At 37.0% G+C, this 19,367-nt stretch overlaps 1 protein-coding gene across 2 annotated transcripts in view; it reads right to left on the reverse strand.

The window, feature by feature from the left end:
• The window catches only part of LOC121866407 (zinc finger and BTB domain-containing protein 7A-like), a 140,993-nt gene extending 122,139 nt beyond the window's left edge, over nt 1-18,854 (reverse strand). Inside the window, exons 1-5 of one of the 2 annotated variants that reach the window (XM_042366064.1) lie at nt 18,779-18,854; nt 16,830-16,925; nt 11,147-11,794; nt 8,937-9,066; nt 6,527-6,642 (exon numbers count right to left, since the gene is read on the reverse strand). In XM_042366064.1, coding sequence (XP_042221998.1) covers nt 6,527-6,642; nt 8,937-9,066; nt 11,147-11,794; nt 16,830-16,910 — 975 coding nt within the window. In that variant the 5' untranslated portion in view covers nt 16,911-16,925; nt 18,779-18,854. Of the gene's footprint in view, nt 1-6,526; nt 6,643-8,936; nt 9,067-11,146; nt 11,811-16,829; nt 16,926-18,778 lie in introns of both variants that reach the window. The other variant, XM_042366072.1, reaches the window with a different exon arrangement.
• Nucleotides 18,855-19,367: the final 513 nt, after the last annotated feature.

Raw genomic sequence — 19,367 nt, forward strand, 5'->3', positions numbered from 1 at the left:
CCCTTCTCCTCCCACCTCCCCAGGAGCCTTCTACATACACACCTCAAAGTAAGTGAACTTTTCTACCATTTTTGTTGAATTTAGGAAATTTTCGGTGAGCTGGAACCAATTACCCAAAAACCCATTGAAACAATGGTTTCGGTTAATGAACTTTTCGGTTAACGAACGACCTTCTGGAACGGATTGAGTTCGTTAACCGAGGGGTCACTGTATTCCCTTTCTGTTTTTACCTTTTGATAATTTTTTGGGCACATTCTGTATGAATGATTGTGTGTGCATGTAACTGAGTATACAGTCATTTCGGCTACAACGCGTGTTTTGTCAACTCAAATTGGTAGTAATGCAATTGATGAATAGGGGAACGCTGTTTGTAAAATGCGACCTTTTGCATACGAATGTTGGCTATAACACGATTCCATCCTCAACGTTTTAAGCGTGGCGCAGGTTTATGCAATGTTTACAGTTCACGTTCAATTGATTTGTGAAGTGTTTTTTGAGAGGTACTTATTATTTTTTCATTTTTTGCACACTTAGCTGTGACCTATAAATACTGTATGACAAGAATAAGTAAAAAGAATGTTTCATGCCAGCGCTCTCTGTTTACATCACGTGATCAGTTGAATCTCGCGGTTTCTGCCGATTGCTCTGTGAAGTGTCCGTGATTTTTGCTGTTTTCTCTCATTTTGTTGTGTTAGCCATGAATATGGAAAGACAAGGTAAGGAGAATGTTTCCATGAAGCATTCTGCTGATCAAATTGCCGGTGGCGAACGTAAAAGAAAGGCTATAACACTTTTGCTGGAACAAGCTTGAGTGCTAGCAAATCTGTGAGATCACAGCCAAAGTAATAGGCACCTAGCCCTATTTTCTCCATAAGCCATTATTTTTATTGTACAAATTTCTACAACGCAAGGTTTCACAAGAACGCAACTATCGCATTGTAGCAGAAATGACTTATAAAGTATATAAAAAATATGCATCACATTCTGTAGCTCACAGCTCAGCCACACCTGCTCTGAGTGCTACTGGGTGGCAAGTCGGTGTTTCTGCCATACAATTACATGCCATCTCTGTGGATTTTATTTTTTCATTTAGCGATCACTTCGTTTAACGATGGGGTTTCAACAATGCATCCCCATCATTAAATGAGGGATATCTGTGCAGTATTACCAATAATTTTATATATGGCATCAACTACGAAAGCATTTATTTCAATTTTTCAATTTCAATAGTTTATTCCTTGATAGAGGAAGCAGGATCCTTGTGTTGTCACTAGGTAGTGGATGTGCCATTTTTGCTGTTTACTACTCAAGCATCTTATCACTGCTGTAAGTCGATTTATTAGAAAATTAATTTTCTTGCCAGCCTCTTATAATGCATTTATCTAAGTTCTTTATTCAATGATATCACCACTTTGTATGCTTTAGATAGAAGGTATATTGCTTATAATACACAACTGTGTCCATGTTTATGACTGTACTTCAATTGCAAGTCTTCTAGGGTATAGTTTGGATGGTCTAGGAACATATTATTGTACTCTGGATATAATCAAAGTGGAATTTACGATAAGATAGTTGGAGAGGGAACAGATCTGAGGGAAAGTATCGAAAGTAGGAGAGGCTGTAAAGTTGAAAGAGGACACAATCAAGTCACAGGGCTATATTTGGCCCTAGGCTAGAAAGAACATAAATCAATATACAGGTAAAATTTTAAGGTTGAATGGGATGGGGTAAATTTGAGGCTCATAATGGGGAAAATTTCAACATAACAAGGGTTTAATTTAAATCAAACATGAAACCTAGAGGAATGGTTAATCCTATACTGTACTATTTTTTACCGTTCTCATGAAGCTAGATCCCATATTTCAATCAAATTATCATTTGGTTAAAAAATTTTCCCCTTCAATTGTGAAAAGTTTTCAAGAGGGTATACCACAGCCCAACTGTTTTAATGCACAATAAGGTTGATAACTAAAAATACAAATTTATCTGTCAAGCTCTATCAGATGCAAAAGAGAAATCCTGGATGTAGTGTGAATGAGATGGTTCCACAAATAGAATAAGAACAGCTCCAAGAGTTTCTTTACTGGTGCATTCCACTAATCAAAATTAACTGCATCTTCCAGTTTCCCTCTTTCCCAGTGAAGGAGGAAAGCAAGCAACTCACACTAGGACTAAGGCTACCATTTATCTTGAAGAGCATCATCTATCAATCTAAAGACTGATATTTTAGCAATAGGCATCATATTCATGGGTGGCACTGAAGCAAATGGATGGGAGTCCCTGCCTGGGATCTGCCATCCTCCTCCCTCTTCTCTCCCATGCCACCAGAAGAGTGACCTCTTCCCCCAAATGTGGTTGGAAACAGCCTAACTCATTTCCTCTAAAGGTAGGAGTGGCAGTTCAACCAACATGCTCACCTGCCACTGTAACTCCTGAGATCATAGCACACTCAATCTTATCTTCTTCACATGTAACAACCTGGAGAACAACAGTATGGCTGATCAAGCCCAGACTTCTCATTATGGGTTGACGTTTCCTCTAGCATGACCTCCATACATGAGGGTTTTCTGAATCTTTCAACAATACATGTCCAGTAATCTATCCCTCTCCCAGGCCTCACAGACGTTGTGGCAGCTATGACCCCTGAGGATAGTCACCCCTCAGACAAAAGAGGATATAGCTCCCAACTGAATCAAGATACTGATTACTTTTATCACCTATAACTCAAGCTACACACAGGATAGCCCATCACACCCCTTGGAATAAACCAATGTCTCAAGCCTCTTGCCTTCACCACTAGTCTGGTTGTTGGTGGTCGATGTCCCATACAGTATTATGTGAACATCAGCCCACAGAAACTCAAGATGACAAAATATATAAATCCCCTTAAGCTCTAAAGTGCCAATCCAAGGCTTGTCAGATATGTGCATGCATCAAATCTTATGGCTTTTGCAAAGGCCTTCAATACCCACACCTGAACCTCAAGTAATGGCTCCCTTTCTTTAACCCTTAACACTATGAAATCAAGTTGTCCATCAGGAGCCCCATCCCACCGTCAATATACCTAACACTGACATCTACAGTAGCTCCTGCACCATTTCTGCTTAGGTTGTTTCCCACAGCTCAACTCCTCTTTCTCTCTCTCTACCTGTCCCATCCCCCAACCCCCTTCTACTCCCCCTTTTAAAAATTGTGGAGAACCAGGGAAACCATACAGTATGCCAGTGTCTACCTTCCAATCTCTTGACCACACTTCTTCCACAGCAACAACTCCCTTCCCTAGCATCACTTCCAACCCCACCCTCTCCTATCTCCCATCATTTTACCTTTCCCCTGCCATCAAAGAAGACTCATCCATCCTCTCCAACCACTTCTCTTTGGTCTACTCGATATTCTTTTCCTCCAGTAAAGTAATGTATGCTCCCTCTTGCTTCTCTGAGTAAAGAGAGTACACTGCTCCCTGAATGTGCCAAATGCATGGGCCTTCTTACACTGTTTGCTCTGCTCCCCCCTCCAAGGTCATTTCCCTCCTCTGTCCACAGGGGTTCCCTTTTAATTCCTCATTGTTGATCTCTCACTCCTGTTCATTACCCTTTAATACATTAATATTTACTGTAAAGTTAATGACTTAGCCTCCAACATCATCCGTGAAAGCCAAGACAGGCTTTCCACCATTGCTTTAAAATTCATTAATGATTGGCATCCCAATTTTACTTCCTTCACCTCCAGTGTCCAAACCAAAGAAGCTATTGCCTTACTGTGTCCTTTTACATCAACTTGAGAGGTACCATTGTATATACATGCTGGTCTCCTCTCCTCATCAGCCCATGCTTCTTCACATATTGAATCAATCCTTGCCAGAGATCATCTTGCTGTCCTTTCAACTGTTTACCTAATACATGACCCCTCCTTTGGTACTTGCACCCGAGTGTGATTCTTATACACAGGACCCACATTTTCCAGTAAAAAAACAAGTTATTTACTATACAGTATTGTGCTGGAATTTAAAACAGCACAATGAAAAATGCAATGCTATTATGAACTAACTCATTGATTGAGAAAATCCTTAGTGATGCTCGGTGTATCGAAGCCGCAGCAATCATATAACTTTGCGACTCCTTGGAAGAGCCACACCCTAATATCCCTGAAACTGTATTCCATGACATAGCACATGCACTGCAGCTATCATTTCCAAGCAAGACAGGGTCATCTCTTCTTCTTTATCCCCTTCACCTTCCTCCTCTGGTTCACCCTCTTTTGGTACAAAGACTGCTTGGATCTACGTGATATCCTATTCTGTGAGTGATCAACTGTAGGAGCCATGGTTTCTACATCAAGCCTTGCCTGCCAGGTGTCATTCTCCATGCTGTCAGGTGATAAGATCTCATCCTCAGATGCTGGAGCCACTGGAAGTTCTTTATAAGCTGCTGTCACATCCCCAGGAAATTTTGTACAAATTTAGTGTATACAGATATACTGTACCCTGATTAACACGGTATTATGATAGTACATAATTTACACTTTTACTTTCCATTCACACCTTAATATTTTTAACCCTTAAGCCCCGGGTTAGGGTGCTGCTGGCAGTAACCCCCCGTGGGGTTAAATCAAGAAAATACTCAACTTTAAAAAAAAAGGCGGGAAAATAGGCGGACGTTCTGGAACATCACCCGGGGCCTAAAGGTTAACTATATTACATTTTTTTTAGGGTGGAAAATATGTAAGAACTAATTATGCCTTAAGAAAATTGACATAAAATATTCCAAGCACTTTGACTGCATACAGCATGTCTTAATGGAATTGTTTACAAGCCAACAGAATCTTTCAAATCTAGCCCCACACTTCAAAGAACTCTCCAGCAATTTCTTGTATTTTTCAAGCAAATTATCCTTTTCAGAGATACTGAATTAGTAAAGTGACCTTGCATGGGAAATGAGCAGCAGCAATACCCCTCGTGAAAAAAGATCATCCAAAGCCACCACTTTAAATGTTAAGTAGGAGGTGATAAGGTATCAGTCGAGTTTTAGGAGTTTCTCCATCAACTGTGTCAACTATTAAATAAATTAGTTTTCTTTTTCAATAAATAGTTGCCCAAGTATAATGCACTTTTAATTCTTATGCATGCAATTGCTTGAGTTGTAGAGTCTTTTAGTATGCACTGGATGTTTTTTCCAAAATAATATTATCTCCCCATTGATAATAATAATCAATGAATAAACATGATTTGATTTAGTATGATATGGTTTTCAGGAACATAACTCTATTGCAAATCGAGGTACAGTACTGTATACCTGCATGGAAACAAATTCTTTCCAGCAATTTTGATTCTAATGTCCGGGTGATTATTATTACTGGGGTTGACTATAACCCATTATTCACCCTCTCGACCTTTCTTATGCCTCTTGTCTTCTTCTCTATAACTGGAAAACTGTAAAGATGATTTTCATCCCAAAGCCTAATACTCCAGACATTTTTTGTCCAATCAGCTTGTCCTCTTTTGCAAGATGTAAATGATCCCATTTCCCAAAATGAGATTGTTTCACCTGAAGAGCACTAAATTTTCATTTCACTGAACGCAGAGGACGAGGTAGTAACCGCCTCATTCTTGCTCTGTTGTGACTCAGTGTACCCAAAATAGTCTAGCTGGAGAATCCCCCAAAAATTTCTTTCATTAATAATACACTGCACCTCATCACTTTCCACGTAATAAGTGTCATGATGTCCTAGATGTAATACCGGCTCATTCGGGGACCCTAGCAAATGAGATAGCTGACGCTAATGAAACCAGAAAGAGAATACTATAAATTCTTTAGTTCCCTGTCCATCATGCAATTACTGTACTGTATGTAGTAAGATCTAACTTAACCAACTTAACTTGCAAGAATGAAATTCACCTCCAAGAAAGTGGTTTCAGTTTGACAATCAAAATGACCTCCCATTTTTGCAATCTATACTAACACAGCTCCTGGGAATAAAGCCATCATAGACCTATCATTTCCCTGTTGCTTTGAGAAAAGGTACTGGTCGAGGAGACCTCAGTCTCCATATGTGGGCGCTGATCTGCTATTTTAGCTCTCCACGTTGTAGATAATACTAAACTTGCTAATAACTTGTGATTTACTCCAACTGTATATCTGGCTAATGGCTTTTTCCATATCCCCACAATTGTATTTGCCTCCTCTACTCAGCCATTAGTGCTTGGAATCTCCAAACTGGAGTACTAAAGTTTTATTTGTGATTCCACTTCACTGATTAAGAGACGATGAATTCAATTTAAATCACTATGACTGAGAAATGTTGGGAGTTATGGACACTTGATTCAGATGACAATACTGTAGCATTTAATAATGCAATATGAAGAACATATGAAAATTAATAGAGATGTAATGCATTTTCTTTTTATGTTTTCTAGGAAGGTTAAAACAGTGTAGCAACGTTTAAAATATTAAAGAATGTGAGACCTTCTTAAAGAGAAACCATTATTTCAACAACTATTAAGACTTTAAATCAGCTATTAAATACTCACTCCCTGTATACCAGAAGTTCCAGGCATGGCTTGCGCGACAAGCTCCTCCATGGTTTGTGGCTGTGACGTCAAGACCTGAGGCTCAAAGCCCTGAGGACCTTCAGAAACCCCATCACCTGCAGAAGACATAGTGCACCATGTATAGTATATGTGTGTGTGTGTGTGAGCATAATGGATTTAATTTTTACAGGTATATTAAAAGATTTGCTATAAAATTTGCCTCATAACATGTGTGCCAATGATGAAAATAGGGTTACATCCTTGTCCCTAAAATTAACTTACACCACAAAAATTATTGTTTATTTCAACTGATAAGTTAACTAATCCTTCCTGAAAAGTAAAGAATCATTTGTAACAGAAATGTGATCTTAAACAAACAAAGAATTTACTAAGCATGCATAAAACAAAGTAGGAAGCCAGGGAAGGGGGTGGGGAGGTGAGGTACTGAGGGCTGTAAATGCTAGTACAGTACTATTTACTACAATAAGATCATTAAATAATTTTACAGACTGATTAGTATGAGCTATATATACACATATAGTGTGTGTGTGTGTGTGTGTGTGTGTGTGTGTGTGTGTGTGTGTGTGTGTGTGTGTGTGTGTGTGTGTGTGAGGGGGAAGGATTGTTAAGGTGGATTTACCATGCCACATCCCACAACTGCTAACACCAAATGTATCTGTAATGAAGTCACTGAAGTGTTACTGTATACAGTATTTCATATTACAGTCGAATAAAAAGGGATGTAATTTTAATGTAGTATCAGCGAATAAAGTACGGTGTTGTGTTTAGTGAACAATGTACAATCTGCACCACACCACTGAACACCTTCACATGGTAATGATCATTAGAGGACAAACATGAGAATGAAGTTACATGTTTGTTATTTATCTATTTTGTTTTGTGGTGAACAGTATATATTTACTATACTGTAATCACATTTTGTATCTACCAGTCTTTATATCAGTGACCACACACACTACCTCCCCCATTGCTGCTCCTCTCCTAACCTACAAATGCATGGTTTATGCTTCTTGCTCCCTTTTATCATTCACTTTCTAACTTTCTTCATTTTATATTTATTTATTAAACATTTATAAAATTATCGAATGAAACATACAGTATCAAAAATATTAAGTACTTCTCTAAGAATTATAATATTAAAGACATTTAATGTTTTTTCTTCAAAGGCAATAATGATACACTTCAGTACAGTAGTTGTCAGAAAAGAGACCAGTGAGGAACTGAATAAACCAATAAATTCTTAAGACAAATTTTTCTCATACACTAATTTCATCATTTCAAAACTTTTTTTAATAAATTATATGTTCATTAATGTAGTTATATACAGTGCATCCATAATGTCTTCAAAGCAATTAAATAAGAATACAGTAAGTGATATGGCTGCTGTGGTCGTGATCAGCTGATGAATATTTTACACTGACCAGCTAGATTGTATCTATGTATAGTACTCTAATGGAAATCTCTTAAAAGTATCAGACATGGATTTTCCCTTCCATCTCAGTATATTGCCCGAAGATTCTCAACTTAAGCTCAGACTTGACTCATATTCAATATCAGACTTAATGACCTTTGGATCTCAGACCTAGGTCAGACTTTGGCCTACTCAGAAAATCAGCCTTCCCAGACAGCTCTTTCACCCAATTAGTCAGAGTATAATTCATGGGTTTTCATACCAGAAAAGGTACACAAGTAGGGGCCATTTATTCAGCATGCTTGGGGCCTGGAATTTGGAATGCCAGGTCTAAAATGTGTACTAACCCCTCTGTAACTGGATGTGAACCCTAAAAGTAGCTTTAACTGTAGACTGCAACATTAAAACTAAGCATATAAACACCCATAAATTACAATAATTAAAGCACAAAATTGATACAGAACTGTGCAAGTTAGTGTTCAAACTGCATTATAATATTCACTGACGCTCGCCTCAGCAACAGTGCCCTGCACCCTGGACCCTCTGACCACATTCTCACCACAGTTTCAGGGTGGAAATCCACAGATACTTAAGACCTTTTACCTTATGAAAATTATTTATATTATTTCTTTATGCTCTATATACGTGTGTGCATATAAATGAGTAAAAGAAAGGAAGAATATTACATGTTATGAGTTGAAAAGTAACCATAACATTACTGTACATATAGCCCACAGGCGGGGAGTGGTTGGAAATTTCATTCCAGAACATAGCCGGTTTTTGGAGGGTTCCAGATACCAGGATGCCGGATAAACAGTCCCACACCTGTATCAGTATTATACACAGATTTTATCCATAAAGATTCTATGAACAACAAATTGGGTGGAATTTACTATGACGAATTTAATCAATATAAATGAGGAATAAACATTACATTCAACATCAAAAAGCCACTACACATCACAGGGGACATCATACCTTGCAAACCTGGTGTAAGTGGGTTGTACACTATACTACTGTCTGAGTTCATCATGTCAGAGTTCTCCTCCTCTTCTTTAGGCTCCTCCAACACTTCTGTCTTGACTATAGTTTCATCATGAACAAGTACCTACACCAAACAACAATATATATAAAGTAATAGTAATAATTTAATGGTAGAAAGGCATCCACAGATAGAACACAAATTACAGGGTGTTTTGGATATATTTTTCATAATTCTAGGGGTGTATGTCTGAGACATACATATGGATAAATGACTCCAGGGGTGTCACCAATGCTTGTATCACTCTCTTGCACTTGTCACCACAATTCCTCATGAGCTGGGATTTCTGTAGCATACAATTTCCTTTTAACGTGAACCCATAAGTAGAAGTAAAGAAGGTTTAGGTCAGGTAATCGAGGTGACCCTATCTGACCGCCAGGATACCCAACATTTAGGAATCGTGTTGTTACTCGAGCAAAATGAACTGGAACACCATCATGCATGTACCACTGTTGTTGACGAATCCTGATGGACACACCCTCAAGCATCACTGGCAAAGTGTCCTCAAGAAAATTTGTGTATGTTTCACCTGTCAGTCGCTGGGGTAGCAGATATGGATCAATAAGGCGGTCACCAATAATGCCGACCCAAACATGATTGCAAATTGTACCTGATAAGGTGTATGTGTCACTGCATGTGGATTGTTTAACAGACCCACTAGACTGTTATGACTTTCAGTACTTTAAATAGGGCTTGATATTTTATGTTTAATGTCCATAGACTTGTTGCAGTCCTCCACTGCCCAATTTTGTGTTATAACTCTGAAACTATAAGGTATTGACACTATGGTCATGGAGTAATTTATTCTTATGTACGTCTCAGAAATATATACCCCAAACTATGAAACATATTTCCAAAACACCCTGTATAATGATAGCATAAAAAGGGGAAAAGATAATAAGAACAGTAATTTCAACTAATGTTACTTGAGGGCAATATATCTCACTCTTCAGTATTCATTAAATAAATGGTAGCACTGCAGCAATAATATACTGGCATGTCAAATTAATTAATATTATACTCTGTAGATTACAAAGAAATTCCTACATACGTATACAATATTTAACCAACAACAAAAGCCTGTTCAGTGGTAGGATTCTTATACGTACTGTATTCTACTACATGAGGGTCAAATTTTCTGACAAAAAGTTATAAAAACAATGCCAATAGCTCTGTGATTCTCCGACACCAGTTTTTGATGATTCCTACTTTGAAAATGCTACTTCCCATCTCCCATTGTTTGCTTTCTTTCAGTAGAGACTAGGTTTCATTAGCTAATTATTCATATCATATTAAATGACTTTTAAAATCCTGCATTATTGAAGAGCAATGCTTGGAAAGAAGTGATTGGCTACTGAGGTGTTTATGATTCATTAGGACAAGTTTAAAAGTGTTGATGGACATGAGACTGAGTGCCTTTCATGTTTCCCCCCCAAGATGTCACAATGTTGGATGGTTTTCAAGGCAATACAAAGGTACAATATCACTAAATGATTACAATCATAAAGTATGGTGGTGGCACTTGTTGCTTTACAGAAATTTATAAAATAATAACATCAGTAAACTCCATTATCAATATGTGCTTGCATTATCTAAAGTTGCTTTGAGCACAAAGGTTCTTCATCTGTGAACAATTCAACACCCAGTTTCTGAGAATTCTAAACTCTTAAAAATCATTTAGTAATCACATCTCAATATTAAAAATGCCGTATCTAGGATTCCCCCCAAAAATCCTGGAGATTTAAGTCGACATTCCATTTGACCATAAATAAGGTAATAATGCCTCATACACTATACGGTATGGTTCTTCACTTCTACCACTATTCCTAATTAAATACAATGATCAATATATTTTCATAAAGAATAGTCACAACTCAAAGAATTAAAGAGCAACTGAAATACAATATTGTGTAGCAATCATTTCTAACTTTCATAAGACTTATCTTTCCAACACAAAGTATTTATCATACTTGTTACACATAAGCTTTTCTCAACAATCATTTCTATCTTACATGATTAATATTTAAATTTGTTAATAACAATCAACATAAATATACAGTACAAAGACCAGGAAATGTAAAACACATAGCAGGTCTTTTAAATTTACAAAACTATGATAACATACAGTACTTGGGTTAAGACTCACCTCTATGGTTTGACTAGGGGACAAAGTGGGTGGCATGTCTTTTTGTCTATCTCCTCTCTCTCTCTCTGCATCAGAGGGGCGATCTCTGGTGTCTTTCTTTTCTCTTGTGCTCTCTTGACTAGGACCGGATTGGGAGAAAACAGTGTTGGAAAAACCCTCTTCAGAAGCCTGAGAGGAAGGTCGAGTTACATTTGTACGTGTGGATTCCCTCGTCTCTCTGGACGAAGGTTCTCTAGCAGTTCTAGTATCCTCAAAGCTTTGGTTATGCAAAGAGGATCCATCCTCCTGTCTCGCCCGCTTAGACTGGGGTGGACTACCGTCTCTAATAATAGCACTCCGCTTCTCCTTATTGGCACTTCTGGATGTGGGAGCTTCATCGGGCACTGCTAAGCCCTTGATCTTGAGACACTCGGCTGCCTTTATTAGTCCGGCTAAGTCCGCCTGCAGCACATTCACCTCCCCTAAGTACATATAATTGAGAAGAGCCTCCAACTCCTCATGTTTCACATCTTTTAACACTATCACAGGATGCTTGCACTGAGTTCTATTAAATATTTCCTCAAAGTATTCACTACACGTGGAAAGCACCAGCTTGTGCACGGGGTAGAACTTCCCCTCACAGGCCAGCGTCACATCACAGTATGACTCCTGTGTGAAGACAAGACTTTAATTCAGTTTATTTTGAAATATCAAAGAACAGTATTTACATTCTCTGAAGATTACTTATGAAAATTTTTATTAAAAATTCACTTCCATATTTTTAACAAATAAAAATAAGGCTAAATTATCTTAAAAGTTGAGTTACGTAGCTCCTGCATTACATTTAGTTCATTAAGCTATCAGAAAGACAATTGCAATTATTAATTGAAATAAAAGTTATCAACTCTACGTACAATTGTGGCATAGTTCACATCAACCTCACTTATATCATTTAAATAAAAACTTAAATAAAATACTGTACTGTACATAAAAAATGAAAGTGGATTTTGTCCCCATAGGAAGACTGGATACACCAGGGCTGGTACTGCACTCTACTGACCCCACTTCATAGTCATCATTATTTTATGGCTATTTTCCTTGCTTCACTTCCCATTACATACCCAGTTACAGCTCACACACCATGTCACCACAGCCAGCCACTGACAACCAAACATCTCTTAGTTGTGTGGGTATCATAATGTCTCCCAAGCATCTTATTCAGCCTATTTTCTACCCAAGACAAGATCAGGTGACTCCGGTGGTCTTTAAGAATGGGGTGTACTGTAATGTGTATTAAGTTTCCACAGCCCCAAACTTCTTTGAAATCTAAAAATACAATAAAACATTATACTGTATAAACCTTCCCAACAATATGGCGCTAGATTACCTGAAGGGAGACGCTTAGTACAGTAAAGTCTTTTATAACAACGATTTGACCAACAACTTTTCATATTTAAAACCCTAGTTAATTCAGGACCCAATTCAATTTACATCCTTATTTAATTTGTATTTACAATAAAAATATAATAAAAATAAAATAAAATTTTCAAATACAGTACAGGTAAATAATAACTAAATCCCAATATGTATTATAAAAAAAAAAAAAAAAAAATTACTGTAAAAAAAGAGGAACGCCTTGCGCAAAAAAAGCTGCTCAGCTAATGAGTGGTAATGCTCATCACCGGTAAACAACAGTCGGAGCGTGGCGGTCCCTTTGTTTCACGCATCTGAACAGCAACAGGAGAAAAACTTTCTCGGGTTTCTTACGAAATTTTTGAGTCCCTATTCAACAAGAGCAAGAAAGCAAGTGATGGTAGTGCTGGTTCAAAAGCTAAAAGAAAGTGTATAAGCTTAGCCGAGAAACTAGATGTGTTAAAGCAATATGAAAAAGGTGAGAGGGGTGTGGATATTTTGCATGCTTTGGGGATGCCGGATCAACAGTGAAAACTATCTGTAGAAATAAAGAAAAAATTAAAGAAAGTGCTCTGTCTACAACTCCATTAAGTGCAAATAAAGTTTGCCAAAGCAGGAGTGGGGTTATGGAAGAAATGGAGACCCTTTTAAGTATATGGATTGAAGACAAAATTCAGAAGCATACTCCATTGAGCACTGTAATTATTCAAACATATGCCCTAGCAATGTTTAATGATCTTAAAAATTCAAGTACCTGTAAAAGGGAAAATGCTAAAACAGAAAACTTCAGTGTGAGTCAAGGCTGGTTCGCTAGGTTAAACAATGCCACGGATTACATAATTTGAAAGTCACTGGTGAGGCAGCAAGTGGTGATTCATCTGCTGCTAATGCTTATCCAGAAGAACTAAGCAAAATAATTGAGGGAAGCAGCTACTTGCCCAGTCAAGTTTTTAACGTTGATGAAACTGGACTATAATGGAAGAGAATGCCTTCCCGGTCATATATTTTCATGGAAGAAAAAGCTGCCCCAGGATTCAAAGCAGCCAATGATCGTATCACACTCCTCTTGGGTGGCAATGCAGAAGGTGACTTTAAACTCAAACCTCTCGCTGTACATCACTCTGAGAATCCTAGAGCATTCAAAGGTGTGTGCAAACAAACTTTACCTGTAATTTGGCAGTCAAACAGTAAAGCATGGATGACAATGACTCTTTTTGTCGATTGGTTAAAAAAATATTTTTGCCCAGCGTTAAAGGAATACAGTACTGTGCCAAGAAAAACATAACACACAAAGCACTGCTTACATTGGATAATGCTCCAGGCCATCCAGCTCACCTTAATGAATTGTCTGAACATGTACAAGTCGTTTTTCTTCCACTGAATACCACGTCCATGCTTCAGCCTATGGACCAAGGCGTTATCTCATCATTTAAGGCCTATTATTTACGCTGTGCTATGTCTCAACTGATTGAAGAACCAGTTGGTGCTGGAAAGCCGGCCATAAAAGAATTTTGGCGTGGATATCATATTCTAAAAGCTGTTAAAAACATTGGAAAGTCGTGGAAGGAATTAACAGACGACAACATGAATGGTGTGTGGAGAAAATTGTGGCTGGAATGTGTAAAAACCTTTAAAGGTTTTGAGGAAACCATGACAAACATTCAAAGAAATATTGTTGAGCTTGCCAAGCACATGGTAGGATTTGAAGAAGTTGATGAAGAGAATGTTCAGGAGCTTTCAAACAGTCATGGGAAAGATCTATCCAACGAAGAACTTATACAACTTGAACAAGAACAACACGACCGTACCCCAAACACACCAACAGATACCCCTACCTCATCTCACAAATGTATGACTAAGCATTTGGCAGAAGCATTTGCTCACATGGAGCAAGGGCTGAACATATTTTCTGATGTGGATCCATTAACAGAACGATGTATTAAAATAAACAGGGATGTGAAAAACGCATATGACCTCTACATAAGGATGTATAATGAGAATAAGAAAGCAGCTGTGCAAGGTTCTTTAGACAATTTTATTATTCGAAGGCCTAAACCATCAACATCAGCTACAGCATCAAATTCAGCAACTACAGCAACAGCTATGGCAATATTATGGAAAGCTACAGCTTCAGCTAGAGTTGAGCCTGATGACTTGGCAACTTTGTCATCCGAGTAAAAACTACAGACAACAATATTGGCTGTCCTTATGATTTCAACTTTACCACCACTAGTGAGTAGAATTTTTGTTTGAAATTCATAAACATTAATTAAAACATACATGAACAGTATTAAGTGTTGCTTCATTTTCTTATGTAGAGTAATGACGATATGTTTTCACATGTGCACACTTACATATGTTGGCATTGTGATCTCACTTTTTTCTTTACCATTAATGGTTAGCAACTTCTATTGTTCCATTTATTAACATTAAGTAAAAAACAACCATATTAATTTTTTACATTAATTTTACTACAGCTACAACCAGGGTCTTATTTTCTTCAGTTGTATATGTAGAACCAGTTAGTCACTGGTTTTGTAAACATTAACGAAAACAATGCCGTGTCGTCTCCTCGTGTGTTTTAATATTCTACGTACTGTATTATTAATGAATTGTACTGTTCATTTTGTACACATAAATATTAATTAAATAAAAAAGACATTCAGTAATAAACACTAACGAATCTTTTGTACACAAGAGAAATAACGCTGTTTACATGAACGTTGGCCCTCTGCTGTCTCACTTTTTTCTTTACCATCAGTGGTTACTTCTACTGTACATTCATTCAAAAACAATAATTAAAAGAAACATTTTGTTTACATTATTTTTACTACAGCTACAATAAATCTTATTTTCTTCAGTTTCAGATGGAGAGCCATCGTCCCAGGTGTAAACACTGACGACAACAATGGTGTCCCATCTCCTCTTCTGTGACTACATATTATTATTCATTTATATTGTATAAGGTGCATTAATAACCATTATTTAAAGAATTTTTTTGTTTTTTCATTAATTTTCCTTTTTTGGGGAAAAGAAGGTAAAATACCACACAACATATATGAAGAGGTCACACTTTGGAATGCATCTAATTATTATGGCTTTATTTTAATGGTAATTAATGATTCATTATACGCCGATTCACCTTACACTGCGATATTGGAGGACACATTAACATGTTATTCGAGGCTTTACATCAACTTCCCCTATAAAACAATGGTAGAAGTTATAGGAGTCTTGTCAACATGTACAGCAGCACTTTCCTCTCCTGTGTCCCGTGTGTAGTGAAATGATTGCTAAATGGCAATGCAGTATTGTTTCTTTTATTTATTAGTATTACAGTATTTTTATTTATTCTTCACACTCACTGTTGGATGGCAGTACAATGATACTGTACAAGACTATGAAAACCAAGCTAAACAGCAACTGTTTACTGAGGTGTCAGGTCAGAAGCCCACCAAGTTGTGTGTGCATTTGTGGAGGGTTTCTTAATTGATATATTTTTATAAAATTTATTTATCATTCATATGTTATATGAAGGTGCTACTGTATATTGATCTAAAAGCATGGCTAACCAACCACCAAATAGGAGGCAGAAATTTATAACTAATCAGTCACCCTAAGCACTGACCACCTACAGTTTCCTGTTAGTAGAATACTGTACCTGTATATTCTTCTGTGGATTAAATAAACTTGATACTGAATACATTACTTCTTTAGAAACTATTGTTTCCCACAAATAATTGCCAAAAAAATATATATTTACGTTTGGGAGACCTCTTTCGTAGGAACGTATCTCCCTGTATATAATGCAGTACAGCATGCCCTTACAATTCACGGATGACACCATGGATGTACCCAAAAATGTCTGTGGGTAGTTTTGAAGTTGGCGACATTTTTGCGGCCAGGACAGGGAACCAGCGAGTTTAATGGTATCGCGAGTGTGCCACTATGCTCTTTTAACAACTGTGTTCCTCGTGCTTGTGATGGCTCCCAAAGCCCTCAACCACCTTCATCCAGCTGTGGGAAGGTGCCCAAACAAGTGAAGAGATAAAAGAAGGTCATGTATCTCCCCCATATGTACACCTGGCAATGGGAGCGAGTGACTGCTAGTTAGCGCATCGTCTGCAGTTGTAACTCTCCTCACTCCCTGCCATATTTCAATGGATTTACTGTTATTATTAGTGTTTACTGACTGAATAGTGTTTAATCATGGGATTGTAACTAGGTCACACATGTACAGTACTGGCTAGAAACACAAAATATTGTTATTTGAAAATAAAGAGCAACCTACCTTTCTTCTAATGGTTGACAATACATGGAAGAAAGTGGTTCCATGATTGTTCCACTTCAGGGATAATAACCCAGTGTCCATCTTAACACTTCACACCTGTAGATGAAAAAGAAAGGTTCAAATTTCCAATTTTGGTAGTCAAATGGTCTTATGGCCACGAACATGTCAAAATCCTACCTGTGGTGAGCTATAGTTCTCAATGATCATGCAAAATTATAATATATAGCTTCAAATACAATACCTGTACAGTTTAACATACTGTACTTGTTAACATTTCATAACAAAATACTGTACCTGCTCAATGTCCCTCTCTAATTTTACCAAGCTCTTACAAATTTAACTATTATACTGTACAGTATTAGCAGCCTGGGTCAAACACAACTACTAAATGGGCTGAGGAGCACCTGCACAAAAAAGGTAATCAAACTCTACACCTGGAGGGTAAATACTGTAACACAATGTCTTAATCACACTTGACATACAAAACTCACTATTCTTGTTACTTTTTTCATGGTCCAGATTTACTAATTTTTGTACTGGAGGAAAATACTAATCTAGAGCATTTTCCTCACAAATTCATAAACTGTATACTGTACAGTAAATATTTTTTAGTTACTTTGACTTTTAAAATTTACTTAAGAAATTACAATTGGAGGGATTTATGTTCACTCTAACAAGTTCACAGGATATATTGTTGACTTTACTCACGTGATTACCTGTATGTCTCTCCAATCAGCGGCAGTCATACTGTCACAAGATACACCTGCACATGTCCTAGCTTAGAAATTGAATACTTACGTCAATCAATCACAAGACGTCTCCTGTGTGTCAAGGGTGTTCCCAGTCATATTTCCTTAACCTTTTATTTCCAACAGCAATGAAAGACACCAGAAAAACCTATTTTAGTTATAAGTTCTCATCCATGTACACTAAAGAATTTGTACCATCTTCCCACCAATACTGTAGGATGATATAACCATCATTTTTGTTGTTTTAATGCTACTGATACTAATTTCCCACTATTTTTCTTAATACTATTATTGGTAAAGTCCTGTTGTTATTGTTAATGTTGCTGTTATGGCCTATCTGTTATCATTGTTGGAAATGTCGACGAAACAGTACAGTCGGACCTTGATATTCTTAGGAAAAAATACATGTGTTGCGAATGTAGTAAACCTTGGCTCAATGGGGAAAGGTTTGGCTCCTGGTATGACTGGGCACAGGGAGGAAATAGTAAAGGTTTAAGAACAATGATAACAATACACTTTGTATGGTCTGGACCTGTAAATAATAATAAACTATGATTTATTGAGTTTTTTATATACATTTAATGATTTGAGGTGTATTCATTAGTCTGTAAGTGACAAGTGCTCCAAATTTATATTGTGAAAAAGCATGCATCAATATTATGTAAATAGCAATAAGGTTGTCATTAATTAGGTCTTTTTACATTAGTGCACCGTTCTACCTAACCTAACCTGACCCCCTGATTAGGTTAAGTTAGGTTAGATTTGATTGTTTTTGGTGACTTTCTAAGCTTTTTACACATTTCTAATACCCAAAGAAAGAACTGTACACTGCTATAAATTGACCATTAATTATGATAAATAGAAACAATTTATGTGTCTAACCAATACTGTGTAAGAGTTCCTCCCCCTTCCTTCATCACAAACACCCCAGTTACCCAGTTCACTGACACCCCCCCCCCCCTCATAGACTACCTCCCAAATGATGATCTACACAACACACCAACGTCAGCACCCGGGAAATTCTATTTTTTGCAGCCGTCATCACCTCGGCCATCACCAATCACATCTCCATATAATGCAGATCGGTATTTTGGCCACCTAGCGCGGTTATTAAGTTTATTGTTATCATTAGGTATTCTATATAACCTACTCGTTTTCTTTGAGTAATTTTCGAGCATAACTGAGGGGACGTGTGCTTACTTGTGACATTGTGAGGAGAGAGGAGACAGACGCCACTATCACAACCGACGCGCAACAGATCCTCGGGGAATTTCCTTGCCCACTACGAGCTTAATTATATTTCACCATTATTTTTCCGTTTTTATACCATATATATATATATATACATCTAATTTTACCTAAATATTCATATATGAATTAATATCTTTGTTCCTAAAAATATTTATTGATTTTCCCAAAAAATTTCTAAACAATTTAAATAATAAGCAGGAATTACTTGATAAATTTTCTATTAACCAGCTCGAATTATTCGCTTGAACTAATTCTCTGAATTACATACCATTTTAATCAATAAATACTGTACATAGTTCTAACACATTCTTGTTTGATTAAAAATAAATTATGCCCGTAGTCGTTTCTCCTTTCAAAATGCTCAAGCTCAGCCATTGGATACACTAACCAACCGTGAATTACACGAAAGCGCTTGGGAACTTCGTGTTTTCTTTTTCCTTGTGGTTATCAACATGTATATATATATATATATATATATATATATATATATATATATATATATATATATATATATATATATATATATATATATATAAAA

This window comes from Homarus americanus, unplaced genomic scaffold (genome assembly GCF_018991925.1).
Source record: "Homarus americanus isolate GMGI-L3 unplaced genomic scaffold, GMGI_Hamer_2.0 scaffold32583, whole genome shotgun sequence".
In the NCBI taxonomy this organism is placed as follows: Eukaryota; Metazoa; Arthropoda; class Malacostraca; order Decapoda; family Nephropidae; genus Homarus; species Homarus americanus.